The sequence below is a fragment of the Aulonocara stuartgranti genome, assembly GCF_965226115.1.
Source record: "Aulonocara stuartgranti genome assembly, chromosome: 2".
Classification (NCBI taxonomy): domain Eukaryota; kingdom Metazoa; phylum Chordata; class Actinopteri; order Cichliformes; family Cichlidae; genus Aulonocara; species Aulonocara stuartgranti.
In genome coordinates, this window is record NC_138940.1 from 23,900,427 (window position 1) to 23,915,347 (window position 14,921).

The 14,921-nt window shown below is 38.9% G+C and overlaps 1 protein-coding gene across 2 annotated transcripts; it reads left to right on the top strand.

Moving 5' to 3' along the window:
- The first annotated feature begins 1,189 nt into the window (after positions 1–1,189).
- LOC309687108 (moesin-like) lies at positions 1,190–13,306 on the top strand. 2 transcript variants are annotated; one of them, XM_082501828.1, is made up of 15 exons: positions 1,190–1,420; positions 2,585–2,632; positions 2,841–2,924; positions 3,004–3,099; positions 3,204–3,326; positions 3,756–3,907; positions 4,011–4,094; positions 4,199–4,345; positions 4,780–4,876; positions 5,434–5,597; positions 5,754–5,884; positions 6,082–6,242; positions 6,503–6,595; positions 7,412–7,570; positions 12,511–13,306. In XM_082501828.1, the coding sequence occupies exons 1-15, from the start codon at positions 1,412–1,414 to the stop codon at positions 12,673–12,675; spliced, it is 1,713 nt and encodes a 570-aa protein (XP_082357954.1). In that variant the 5' UTR covers positions 1,190–1,411; the 3' UTR covers positions 12,676–13,306. The 2 variants fall into 2 exon arrangements, with proteins under 2 accessions (XP_082357954.1, XP_082357953.1); XM_082501827.1 differs by having other exon boundaries at positions 7,337–7,570; positions 12,511–13,305.
- Positions 13,307–14,921: the final 1,615 nt, after the last annotated feature.

The following is a 14,921-nucleotide window of genomic DNA, read 5'->3' on the forward strand; positions in this document are numbered from 1 at the left end:
ATGAAAGTGTGATGGGGTTGAGGTCAGGTGACTGTGGAAGAAAAGCGCACAAAAGACAGCACTCTCTGGTCTTCTTTCAAGTAGTTCTTGCACAGCTCGGAAGTGTGTTTGGGCTTATTACGGCACTGCAGTATGAATCCTTTTCTACAAAGGTGCAAGCCAGAAGTTGGAGCATGTCCCTAAATAACTGAGTGCTACTCTTTGGTCAGACTGTCGCTGATTTTGTCAAACTCTACATTGCTCATGGTTTCCCTTTGAAATTTTCTGCTGTAAACTGGCAGGACAACCAAATTTACCTTAGCCAAGGAGGTTGTGTGATTAGTTTGAGCTGCCTGTTCTAATTTGAGAGAAGGTTTTATCAAAAAGTTATGGAAATACGGAGGGAAATGGGAGACATTATCATGATGTCTTCAAGAAATAACACAAACTAATCCAGATCAAGATATCCTTTTGGATCTGGGAGACTAAACTCATGTTATGGAGGAAATTTTCAGTCTTGGAGGAGGTATGCAGTCCCAGACTTCTCTTGTTATACCACAAGAACAACGGCTGGAAACTCATTTTCTTTAACAAGGCTCTGATGAGTACACTCTGATGAATCCCCCCGAGTGTAATCTGAACACTGCTTCAGCAAAAGGGATGCAAATCAGTAACTTCTGACAATGTGCACAAGGCGGTTAGAAGGATCAGTTCCATAGAATTACTTAAAAACACACTGCTGGTGTTTAAATACTGCAGAAACATAATTTTTTCACTTCACAAGTTTAGATGTTTCTAACTCTTCAAACTTTCTGTACTTGGTTGTGTGTGTTTGTAAAGCTGAGAAAAATGTACTTTTGAAAATGTATGATCTTAGAGTCTATGGAGTGCATAAACAAGGAATATTTAGTATAACTTTTTTTTTGGGGGGGGGGGGGCTTATTGCAGTTTACTTCCAGGTGAAGTAAAAAACAAACACTCTTCCCTTTTTAAACTGTATGCCATAACAACATATGCGTTGAACATTTCTGAGAGGATTAATAGATTAGAGGAATGCACTGCCGCATTCACTGATACTGAGAAATAATGGCCTGTGGTTAGTTACTGGTGATTTGTATCCGTCTACAGACAGGTTTGGCAGACGCACATCATGCCTCATTGAGATACTGCGAGTGATACAAGGTCAAAACCTCAATGATTCATGAAGAAAAGCGTAGACAGTGGGTGAAGGCTGCCACTTTAAAACCTGTGGGCCAGGGCTGCCACTGGATTAACTAAATGAAAAGTACTTGGGAATAATACAATGGCCCATTCTCATTCAGTATAATCCTTGCAGGTATTGCAAGCAGTTTCATATGACTCGGCAGCAAAAAGGCAACTACAAGCACCTCTCTGAAGAAGTGTTTTGACTATAGGTTAAAACAGAATACAAATGTCAACTGTAAGTAATCTGACTTTTATTATCTTTCTATATTTTTATTATACTGCGCTACATAAGTGGTTTAAGTATGGCAATTGGACCTCATCTGTAAAAGCTACAAGATTCTTAGAGGTATTTTTAGTGCTTCTCTTATCAAGCTGTGATATTAAAAAGGTGTTTCTGATTATTTGCATTTGTGTTCCTGCATGTATCGAAGCTTATTGTTTCAGTTTTTTCTCTATACAAACAAAACAGTTGCAAAGTTGAGCTTTCTGTTCTTTCTTTCATGTGTAGCCTATTCACTGAAACAGTGTGTTCGGTGAGACTATCAGCTGTGCGACATTGTTATTGTTTCTGTCATAATTAAATCAGGTTCTAATGGAAGCTTAATAAAGCTTTAAAAAGCCTTACGGGGAACAGCGCAAACAATTTCCCCCCCACGTTGGTGTTTTTTTGTTTTTTCGCTATTTTACAAGTCAATCTATACCAGGGATGTCAAACTTACATTTTAGATTGTAGGCCACATACACCCCACTTTGATTGGCCTGGAAGAGTGAAACTCCCCTTTCTGTGGGTCTAAAGAAATTTAACTACACATTTAATCTCTGAGTTATCTTTGTTTGCTACATGATAAAGAAACGCTGCTGTAGTAAGTGAGAGAAATTTGTCAGCTCTTTGTGCTTAAATTGTGAGAAATACATGTGCAAAATTACAGAAAAGCATCTAGCAGCTCATTGGCCGGACTGTGCTGTAATTATAAAGCAGAAAATTTTTGTTAAGTCACAGAAAATGTTGTTTTTACTGTCGACAAATTTGGAAAAAACAGACATTTCAATAGTAGATAGTGAAAAAACTGTTGTTTAACTACTTTAGTGTAACATGAGGGATGTCTTTATCAGGAGGAAAAACATAAAACGTCTGAAAATACAGTTAAGTTTTAAAATGTATGCACTCCTTCACATTTTCCAAAGTCAGCTAGTGGACCAGAGTGGAATCTTTATTGGCCCCCAAACGACATGTTTGACACCCCTGGTCTATATCAACAACTGCAAAAAATATGTGCTATATATATGGTGTCGCTACTTTGACCCATCATTATAAATACTACTAATGCATCATGGAAAAAACCCAACATGTTGCAAGTTAAGTCTAAAATACACTGTGGGCTTCATTTTTTGATTGTAGTCCCCACCAACCTCTTGCGATTGGATGCTCCTGGTTGAACAGAAGAATGTAAGGAACACTCTCTTTTTGTTTTGCTGTAAAAGAACCAAGAAATTTAGCATTTTTTTAACGAACAATGTTAGTACAGATTTTGTAGTGCTCTTTTTTTCCACCCAGTTGCTCTCCATGCTCCTTGATGCTTCTCCAGTGACGCAGATGAATGCACAGCAGGGAGCATTTCCCCCTGTATCTCAGTGAGAGTGTTTTTCTCTGGCAGATAAATGTCCGAGTTACAACCATGGATGCAGAGCTGGAGTTTGCCATCCTGCCCAGCACAACTGGCAAACAGCTTTTTGACCAGGTATGCCGTGCAAGTACAGTCAAAGACATCATCTGACTTGCAAAAGCATGACTTTGATTGTGTTCCTTCATGTATTTAGATAGTGAAGACAATCGGGCTGAGGGAGACGTGGTTCTTTGGGCTTCAATATAAGGACAGCAAAGGCTTCTCCACCTGGCTCAAGCTGAACAAGAGGGTGAGGTGAACGAGATGTAAATTGTTTCCACTGTGTCATATTGTGAGGCTAATTATTAGCTACTTATTCATCCCTCTGCTTGTAAAAAAACACAAATAAATCAGGTGACTGCTCAAGATGTGAAGCGGGACAACCCTTTGTTGATCAAGTTCAGGGCCAAGTTTTACCCCGAGGATGTCGCCGAAGAGCTGATCCAAGAGGCAACTCAGCGGCTCTTTTTTCTGCAGGTTGGAGATGAGCACATTTACAAAAACCCAAGCTTTTGAAAGGAAGGTTATGTAAATTTGCACCAAAAATTGCAATGATGAGCATTCCTAGTCATTCTAATTCATGTGGAACCATTTGTTTTTTCCATTAAGACGACTCACACCTGTCAGTTTATTGCAAATGGCAAATTTACTGAAACATAAGAAACATTTGCATTTAGATAAAAAAAAAAACAACAACAATAGGAATAATACAAATTTCAGTAAAAAGAAACAGCAGGTTTTGCATTGTTTCCATAAGAGAGTGCTTGCCTTGGAAAATGTGCATTCGGGTGCACTAGTTAAAGACAAGAATACACAGGGTTTCTCTCTGTGTATTTATACATCAATACTGCAATCCTTGTCCTACTATAAAATGGGTTATTCGTGAGTGTTTGTTCTCTATTTTAGGTAAAGGAGAGCATCTTAAATGATGATATATACTGTCCACCTGAGACTGCGGTGCTCTTGGCCTCATACGCTGTTCAGGTCAAGCTCGGAGACTACAGGGACGATTATCATGTACTGGGATATCTCGCAAAAGAGAAGCTGTTGCCACAGAGGTAGTACATCCTGTGAATATTAGCATTAGCCAGAGTTCACCTTAATTTCGAGTTTCTGCGACCTTAACTCTAACTGGCGTACCTACTCTACTGACTGAACCAGGGTTTTGGAGCAGCACAAGCTGAACAAGAGTCAGTGGGAGGAAAGAATCCAGGTGTGGCATAAAGAGCATAAAGGGATACTCAGGTACTACAGTTTTACTGCAAAAAAACCAAAACAAAACAAAAGGTTTGAATACACTTTTTTTGCATTCTGGTGTTTTGTTCATAATGATACTTTCTTCCACACAGAGAAGATGCAATGTTAGAGTACCTGAAGATAGCACAGGATCTGGAGATGTATGGGGTCAACTATTTCAACATCAAGAACAAGAAAGGCTCAGAGCTGTGGTTAGGGGTGGACGCACTGGGGCTAAACATCTATGACAAAAAGGACAAGTGAGTCATAATTCATGAATGCCTCTGAGACATTTACATAAGTCACAGTCTGTAAATCTTTCTGTTCACTGGTGGATCACAACCACTGGCATTCATGGTGGCCAGATGACTTTGCTTTTCTTTATCCTAGAGACACCATTTTTTCATTTGAATGAAATGAGCTACTTTTTGTCGATTTTTCTATCCATATAATCAAGTGCTTGAAAAAGGCTCTACCATGTAGTTTGGTTCTTGTTTGATTATCAAATTCTATCATGCTAATATGTTAAAGTGATTGTGAAGATATTTGCATGCTGATGTTAGTGCTAAAGTCACAGAGCTCCTATCAGTAGGCAATCAGTTTCCGTCTGTTTTGTATTTTCAACATGCTAACATCTGTTACATTCCCTGTACACCACAGTATAATGAAAAACCACACACCATTTTTTTTGCAGGCTGACTCCAAAGATTGGCTTTCCCTGGAGTGAGATCAGAAATATTTCCTTCAACGACAAGAAATTTGTCATCAAGCCCATCGACAGGAAAGCTCCGGTATGCGAAACGGTATCGTTAACGGTGGCAACATCGCCTTCCATGAAGCTAAACTAAAATCTGGCAACAACCTCTCTGTTCAGCTTGATGGTGTGCTTATCGTAACTCACTTCATAGATGCTCATGGACGGTATTAAATAGTCTTTCCTTGTGTACCAGGGAGGGTACATAATATGTTAGTATTCAAACATAGGCTTTTTTCACGATATTTCGCTGTGACTGTAAACAGGAGGTGTGAGCGAATCCCATATTTTTATTACTGCCAAAATAAAAAACTTTGCAAACGCATAAATTACAGCAAGTAGTGTAATGAGCTTCTGCTTGATCTCATTTACAAACATGAGTTTAGACCCTCAGTCCAATTTGCCTTCTGACTGCATGCAGAGACTTGGAAAGTGCCCAAGAGTTTAGAAAAACTAATGCTTTCCTCAAAAACAAAACTATCCTTTTTGAATATTTAAACCCATCCTTGATGGTAAAATGGATTTGATGTGCTAGGGGCCTATCACAAACCAACCCTTGGACATTCAACGATTGCTGCGTTGTGTTTGGTATAGGACTTTGTCTTCTATGTACCTCGTCTTCGCATCAACAAACGCATCCTGGCATTATGCATGGGGAATCATGATCTGTACATGCGCAGACGCAAGCCCGACACCATTGAGGTGCAGCAGATGAAGGCCCAAGCTCGTGAGGAGAAAAACAAGCGACAAATGGAGAGGTAAGAAAGTGGTGGTGGTGTTTGGGGGGCAGGGAGTGAATAATGAAAGTTTATTTTTACAGTTTACAGTGTGTTCTCTCTGCTTTAAGAAAGGACTGTCAGGAGATGATGTTTTTTTTTCTTTGGATGTGTATTTATGCACAATTCTCCTGTCAGGGCTCTGCTCGAGAGTGAGAAAAAAAAGCGAGAAAATGCTGAGAAGGAAACAGAGAAGATTGCTCGGGAGACCATGGAGCTGATGGAGAGATTGAGACAGATTGAGGAACAGACAAAACGAGCTCAAGATGGTCTGACGACTTTCTGAATGCAAATATTTCTTAACTTTGGTTTTATTTTTCTGTTAAAAAAACAAAACACTGAAGCATGGCTGTGCGAATTTAAACACTTTATATTTCGTGATTGTAAAGTTTAAACGGGCATGTTTGGGTGTGCTGGGACGGATGTGTGTTGGATGTGTCTGTGTGAACGTGCACGTTTGTTTCAGAGCTGGAGGAGCAAACTCGTAGGGCGCTTGAGTTAGAGAAGGAAAGAAAAATTGCTCTGGAGGAGGCTGAGCGCCTGGACAAAGACCGCAGAGCTGCAGTAGAGGCTAAAGCAGCCCTGCTGCACCACTCTGAGACCCAGATCAAAAATCAGGAAAACCTGGTACAACTGCACACAGCAGCCTTTTATTCATTTTCAGTCAAATTCACAGAATCCTATATTGACGAACCTACATACAGATTCAATCCGTGAAGCTAGGAAAGAGATTATTTTATAAAATCTGATTTTTAATTTCAATTTCAGTTAAATGCAAAGTGCATGCAAGCATACGTTCTCTCCTACACGTTGCACTAAAAGAGCACAATGACCTAATACCAGGAGGGCTTCTAACTCTCTGTCCATTCCTAACCATTGTTGTATAGGCCACTGAGCTGGCAGACCTTACTTCTAAGATCTCTCAGCTGGAAGATGCAAAGAAGAAAAAGGATGAAGAGGCGAAAAGATGGCAGAAAAGGGTGAGGGTAAATTAAAGAATCATGAGAGAAATCAAGAAGGGCTTCAAGCTTATACACATATCTGTCAACAGACCTGAGTACAAAAGACAAATACAGTGTTACCCACATCACTGCACTATCATATACAGTATATCTATCTATTTCTCTATCTAGCTATAAATGCTATACTGCAAATACTATAATGTAATTGCATGAAAGACGAAAACATGAAACAGATAATCCAAACCATAAACTGTACATCATCATAGTTCTTTATTTATTCTGCTAAGGTCTGGCTTCTTTGATCACCTAAGAGCTTCTATGAAAAACCTTTTAAACTAGCTGTGAGTCCACATAGTCTACTATCACATAGCACCCATGCCTTAATACTAAAAATATGTTGATATCAGTGTTGCCAACTTAGCGACTTTGTCGCTATATTTAGCGAGTTTTCAGACCCCTTAGCGACTTTTTTCTAAAAAAAAAAAAAAATTCGTTTGATGAGGGAATCTGAAGCATTAACAATTATCAGTCATTACCCCCTTATATATCATTAATAAAAATAATCATAAATGTCAAGCAAAATAATAAATAGATGTCATGGTCAGCTATTTCAGTGATTGTACATCCATAAGACCTTTTTTAAGAATGGGACTCCCATGTTAGTTATATTATAATAGTGAATAATTACTTCAATTCCTCAGTTACTTTTAATGTAACATTCCAACCCAGCACTTCAGTACAAGTCATGTCTGTCAACAGGCAGTGATGGTAGAAGCTGGTTTGGAGCAAACAAAAGAAGAGCTGAAGACTAAACTCATGGGTGTCCACATCCAGGATTCGGTCCATTCTAACATCCTCGACCACGATGAGACGGATGAGAGCAGCGCAGAAGCGAGCGCTGAGCTGACTTCTCCGGGGATGGTCCGAGATCGCAGCGAGGAGGAAAGAGTCACAGAGGCCCAGAAGAACCAGAGACTACAGAAAAACCTAAAGGTGAGGTCAGCTGAACACAGTCAAATGTCTGTCTAGTAACACATCACCTAGTCTGGCCAGAGGTCCTATTCAGCTAGAAGTTAGCAGTCATGGATTGTTTAAGAGAGCGGACAAATTATTCACAAAATACCCTCGATTTTTGTTGTTGTTGTTGTTTTTAATTGAAAAGCTTTAGGTTCTCTGAATAATATTCTGTAAATTAGAAACCACTCAAGCTGAATACTGAGACTAATGTGACAATGAGTAAATGGCCAGTTCCTGCAAAATGAGTCTGGATTAAAATGAGCCCATTCTACCAATGTGGGAACAATTCACACAAACACACACATGCAATCAATTCTAATTCCTTTTGCATTAATTAGTAAATCCAAATGTTACAGTTTTTCTTGTTGACACGACAGGATTTGAAGTCTTTCAAAGCCCTTTGTCCTCTGCACAACCTAAAGCATTTCTCATTCTTTGTTACCGTTTGCAAATTTTAGCACATTTAAGTAAAAGACTCAGCGTAATTGTTTACAGGGTGAAAAACTGTCGGTTGTATAAACCTTTGTGATTGAAATAGATTATGTACTTTTTCTCAGTTTAATGTCTTTACTCTCAAATATGCTGGTATTATGTAATGGTGTATGTACACAGTGTTAGACATGACATTCAGAGCAGTCCTACTGAACAGTCAAAATCTGCCCCAAAGTAAACATATTTACAGAGCATATGCACAACAGAGAGCACGGTCGCAGTGTGGGACCATGCACGGACTGCTCAGATGAAGATTTTAGGAGGGAAACAGATTGCCCAAAGAAAAGGAAGAGGAGTAAAAGGGTGTGACAGTGAAGAAAGGGGAAGACAACAGTGAAGACGCAGAGACATGCAGGTGGCCATCCTCCTGTTAGACTGCATGTGAGCAGTTATTACAGTTTAATAGTTTTTAATTAGTTTTTATAATTTCGTTTTGACATTCTATTTTGGTTCAGTTTTGTTTCAGTTCGTTTCCACAAGGGGTTTCAGGTTAGTTTTTACAGGTTGAAAATGTTTAGTTTTAGGCTTGATGGATGCTCAATCATCCAGGTAAGTAAATCCCAAAAGGTTGATTCTGAATAGAATAGAATAGAATAGAATAGAATGTCTTTATTGTCATTGTCACAGGTACAATGAAAGTGGTCTCCGATCGGTGCATCATCCATAAAATTAAAATTAAATAAAAACAATAAAGATAAAAAATTAAAAAAAACTTAAAGTGCTAATAAGAATAATATAGCAGTTTGAACAAACAATTCCCGTACATTCAAACACACATACCTCACTCAGTGCATAAACCATATAAGCTGCATAATGACCATTATTTTGTAGCAACATTAAGAGCTGTTATTGCAGTTGTGTAAAAGCTGTGTTAGAGTCTGTCTGTCCTTACATTGATTGCTCTGTACTGTCTGCCAGAGGGCAACAGTTCAAACAGGAAGTGGCCATAGTGAGTAGTGAGTAGTATCTCTTGTAATGTTCTGGGCTTTTTTTAAGACAGACAGCTGTGTAGGTCTTCCAGTGTGGGGAGAGGGCAGCCAGTGATCCTTTGGGCGCTGTTAATGACCCTCTGGAGTCCTTTTCTCTGAGCCACTGTGCAGCCAGTGTACCAGGTGCATATGCAGTAGGTTAGTATGCTTTCGATGGAGGCTCTGTACAAGGACACCAGCAGTCTCTGTTTGATGTAATTCCTTCTCAGGAAGTGCAGTCTGTACTGGGCCTTTTTCAGCAACTCATAGGTGTTCACACTCCTGGAAGGGTTCTCCTCTATATTAACTCCCCAAGAAGCGAAAGTCTGCCACCCTCTCCACACAGTTAACGATTAGTGGTGTTCATCTGGATGTAGTGTTTTCAATGGGAGAAACGTTTCGTCACTCATGCAAGTGACTTCTTCAGTCAGCTGATTGCAGGTTTCCCCAATCTTATAAACAGTACATTTGCACAATGAGTGACCAGCCCACTGAATGAGCAACAGGCTGTGAAGTCAGTTCCTTGATTATTAATATGCAAATTGTCATGACCATTGATCAACAGCCACTAATCAAAACCCATGAGATCCATTCACAGAGAGTTGGGGAATGGCTCCAGTCACAGCATTGTACAATGGTGAAATATGTACCCTTAGGCCCCCTCCTCGATTCTGAGATGGTCTTTCTCTTTTCACATAAATGGCCTCCTTGAGTCCGCGCTAAAACCAGCGTTCCTCCCTGTCCAAGATGTGTACGCTCAGAGTGTCCACTGGCCTGTAGGTGTAAATAGACTGCAGAGTCCTGGCCCGACGAGGTAGCTCTTCTGTGTTGTGCCATCCGCTTCGCCAGAGGTTGTTTGGTTTCCCCGATGTATAAATCCTGGCAATCCTCCTGGCACTTAACAGCGTACACTATGTTACTCTGTTTGTGTCAGGTGACCCGATCCTTGGGCTGGAACAGTTTTTGGTGGAGCAGGTTTTGGGGTTTAAAATCCACGGAAACGCTGTTTTCAGCCGTTTCGATACTCCTGACACGTACAGGAACATTAAGGGTGTTCACTTTTGGCAGCTTATGAGCAATGATCAGTCAGCTTTGATCTGATGTTGTTTATCAATGGACATGACAGTTTGCATATTAATAATCAAGGAACTGACCTCATTGTTCATTCATTCGGTGCTAGTTTCAGTCATTGTGCAAATGTACTGTTTATAAGGCTGGAGACACCTGCAGTCAGCTGAGACTGAAGAAGTCACTTGGACGAGTGATGAAACATTTCTCCCTCTGAAAACGTTACGTTCAGATGAACAAAACCAACCTTTCAGGATGTTTAGTTTTAGTTTAGTTTGAATTAGTTTCAGTGTTACTTTTAGCTTTTGTAGTTATTTTATAAAAGCATGAGGCAGAGACAAGATATAGCAATAAAATCATACATTTTTGAATACATACATTTATTTTATTTTAGTTAATTTTACAAGTTTTACAAAATAACTTCTGTTAGTTTTTATTTTCATTCTAACTTCCATCAAATATTTTTCACATCTAGTTTTAGTTTCTACTTAACCAACTATAACCTTGCAATGGACAGCTTTAGAGGTCAGGTCACTGGGACTCTGTGACCGAAACAAGCGGCTGTAGTGTAGCACAGAGTGTGCCGATTATTATTTATTTGCTTTTTAGTCTTAATAGTTTAAATGTTTTTGTTCTGTCCACTTTTTTTTTTGCACATTTTATTTTGTTTTTTTATGTTTTTTCTTTACTGCATCGCAATATGTTGAGTGACCATTGCATTGTGTGCCTCCAAAATAAACACTTTGTTCCTCTCATTATATGCAAAGGGCTCCTTTGCTTTACAAAACACAATGTAAAATCATATGCATCTCAAACCATCAGTATTTCCTTTGATACACAGCGCTCAATGTCAGTGTAGGACAAGACTGGAAGGATAGGAGTACACTGTCATTATCGTAGAATATCAGCAATTGTTTTACCACTTTGGTGTCATGTTAAAGTTACTTGCCCTGTTGCTCTATTTGTTGACACAACTTTGGATTCTGAAGCATGAAAATAAGCTTTTAAGCAAGTTATGGCTTTTGTAGTTTAACTAATTTGTGTATCAGTTATAATATTTTCAAACATGTTTCAAGAAATGTGTGAAAGTGATTGAGAAAAACTGCAAACTTGTAAGTGCCACTTGGTGAATATAATAAAATATAATAAATACAGATTTATTTATATTGACCCAAATCACAATTTTATATTGTGAGGTCAAGACCCTGCAATAATACAGAAAATAGAGAAAACACCATCAATCGTACAACTCCTGGCGACAGTGGGAAGGAAAAACTCCCTTTAAAGAGGAAGAAACCTCCAGCAGAACCAGGCTCTGGGAGGGGCGGGGCCATCTGCAGCTGCAAGTTGTTGGTTAGGGGTAGGGGACAACACAAAGACAAGATGTGGAAGAGAGCCAGAGATTAATAATAACTAATGAGTAAACGCAGAGTGGTGTGAAAGCACACAGAGAGTTAAAAAAGGTGAGTGAAGAAAAAACACTCATTGCATCATGGGAACTCCCCAGAGCCTACACCCATCCAGCTCCAACTATTAACTTTGCGAGAAAAAAAACGAATTCTAATCTGTTATTAAATTTGTATTGGTGTTACATACTTTGTAGTAAGTGGCTGAGTTACATTTTTAGAGATTATTTATTTGACATTTAACAGTGGGACCACACCTCAAACCGACCCTTTCCAGCAGCGAATGCATAACTGTCCGCCGCAGCCATTTTTTTCTCGTTTCCATGTTCCACTTGCCCTCCCAAATTCTCTCTTAGTCATGCTTTTCGATAGATATCAAGCCAATCCTCAGTGAGCCTCATCCTCTAGTGTAGATTGTTGTTCTTCACCTAGCCGTCATGTTCATTTTAAATAACCATTGCAATCTGGTTTGGAGTTGTGAACTCTTACCTATTCCGCCAACCAGCTGATTGTTCTTTCCTACAGTCTGAAAATCGCATCTTTAGTTCCTGCTGTCCTGTTGTGCTGTCACAAACATTTAAACTAGTTTGTTAAATTTTCTGTACATTTTGTTGACACATTTGTATGGAGGTTTTGACTCTGCTGTAAAGACGTGCCACATAATTACTGCCACAAATTGTGTTTCACCAGAGCTAAGTGCACTTTACATAATTAAACATTGGTGGGTCGGTACATTATCATTCTTTTGTTTTTATTCAAGTTGCAAATCCCGTCTGTGCCCCTATCTCACAGACGTGACGAGAATTGATGCTGCATAGACAACGCAACACAAAAATAGACTTTATAACTGGGCACAATAGAGTGTTTTTTAGATGGGATTGAGGGGGAGTCTAGGGGAGTGGGGTAAGGCTTGTGAACAGTCTTGTACTTTGAGGTAAGAGGATTTTATTCACTTTGTGTTTGTGTTCTTTTTTTTCCCCAGTTCCTGAGCACCGAACTGGCTCGAGCTGTAGACGAGAGCAAAAAGACCCCCAATGACCTGATCCACGCTGAGAATGTGAGGGCGGGCCGTGACAAATACAAGACCCTGCGTCAGATTCGTCAGGGCAACACTAAACAACGCATCGATGAGTTTGAGTCCATGTGAGCGGGAGTGCTGTCGGCTGGCTCAGCCTGCAGGAGAGACTAAGTTCGGATGAGCTGGACACACACACAGAGATTTTAGAAGTGTAGGGGAAACATTATCACATTAATCGTAAATTTAGCTTAAGAATGACAGTGTGAACCCGAAAACAAATTATATTATAGACAATGTTGACGATTTCTTTAGTAAGCAAGTCAGTGAGAATGTAGCAGCTGTTCTTCTAGATGCATTTTTAATTTTGCACACACCCACATTCCCACTTCTCATTTATAAACAGGTTTGCTGTTGCCCTTATCAGTCTGATTACATCTTACTGCACTTCCAATATGTCCTATTGAAAACCTTATTAATGTTGATTAATTGAAGCAGTGACATTTAAGGCAAATGTTTTTATTCTAGCAAAATGTGAAATCATCTTTTCTTTATCTTGGAAATAGAAGTAAAAAATAAAATAGAGAGACACAACTGATGTGGGTTGGGTGCATTATTTTCCACATGAGCAATATTGGGTGTCTAATGAGTAAATCTGCTGCTGGTTATCAGTTTTAAATGCATGTTTGTGTAATATAATGTGATATAGGCGAAGTTAACTTGCCACTGTGGAGCAGGGATGTGGCTGAAGGGGGCTTAAATTCAACTGGCCCTGTCAATGAAAACAAGGGAAGAAATGAACCTTTTTGGTATAAATGCACCTTTGTAAGCATATTTATAAATAAAAAAAAACAACTTTATTTGATGATTTTGATTTTTATGATATGAGAAATGAAAACAAATTGCTGTAAAAATAAAAATCTTACAACATAATTTTACAGTATTTCAAAAAATACAGTAATATTCTGTAAACAGCAATGCATTCTGGGAGCTTGGATAAAGTCTATAGGCTACTGTAAAATTCCATATTTACAGATGCATTGTGGGATTTAGAATAGTCGTGAGAATTTCCAGCAATGCGTGGAGGGATTTCTAGTAAGTGACTTAGTTAATTCATTTCTTAATTTTAATATTTCACTCTTTGTGTTTACCAGCTTTAAATTCGACATTTTTGAAAGTAATGTTATATCACCGCTCATTTTCTGCTAACAAGGTTAAGGTTAGCTTGATTGTTGCTGATGTAATAATAAGTGAATACAGAGGAGCTGTTGGCACTGATACATAAGGTCAGCTTTCAGCATTAATCATAATTTTGCAAATCACGAATTTAGTTTATGGTTAAATTAATAAAAGTTGATGTGCTCAGCAAGTAATACCAAACCTTTTCATTATATTTATTTTAACAGCATCTTTAGGATTTTACATAATTGTCCTGTAAAACAAATACAGCATCATCCTGTAAAAAAAACGTTTACAAAAACTACAGGGCAGGCAACCCTGCTGCCAATATTTTTACTCTAAATTTTACAGGGTTTTTCTTACAGTGTTCATTAAGTCTTTCACTCTGCAAAGAGGAACCTAAAACAAGATGAGTGCACAGACTTTTTTTTTATTTCGCCAACTCAGTACGATAAACCATATTTCTGATTAAAACCGGACAAAATTATCTTGTCTTGTCCTGCAAAGCACAACATTTTTGATAGGATTTTCTCATTTCCCATGTGCCCACCCTGAATGTGAGTGTGCGCCACTCACTCCCTCTTGTGTCACCCCATTTAAAAAAGGGTCTGCCTAACTTCTTCTCCTCCTGCAATCCAAAAAGGAAGCTTTCCACAAACGCCCCAACCCAATCCAGACCTTTTCTATATACTGGGTAAAATTAATTTGCAGTCCCCAGCTCCTGTCGTGTGCTGAGTCATCACAAGCTATCCAAAAATAAATAGTTGAAAGCACTGCGTTACTACCTATCAGAGCCTCCACTGACCACCCCGTTCTTTTTAGTTGTTATTTTAATATGGTTTAAACACATCAATGATTGTGCATTCTGGTTTGTTGTTAACCTGATTCTCTGTGTGAATCAGACCGACAAACACAAGCAAGCTTATATAACTCTAAGTAGGAAAACAAACTACTGCACAGAGTGCTGTAATTATTAATCGCAGCTATGCTCTTGAGACGCCATTAGATTTGCACGTAAAATAGTGAGAGGCACGCAGCTGGGTTTTAAAATTGCTAAAAGTTAACCTACACTGGGTTCATTAATCACTGTATAAAGAAGAGTCTGTGCGAAAACCAATTCTCACTATGCTGGTGTTTCTCTTTCTTTGTTTTTGTTTTTTGGTAATTCGTGAGGTGAATTTTAATCCTGCGTTGAAAAA

Bases quoted from the DNA above. Each gene is read 5' to 3' on its own strand.
- LOC309687108 (XM_082501827.1), top strand. The intron at 4,877-5,433 runs GTATGCGAAACG...TGTTTGGTATAG, and splicing joins CCATCGACAGGAAAGCTCCG to GACTTTGTCTTCTATGTACC. The intron at 6,596-7,336 runs GTGAGGGTAAAT...GTCTGTCAACAG, and splicing joins CGAAAAGATGGCAGAAAAGG to GCAGTGATGGTAGAAGCTGG.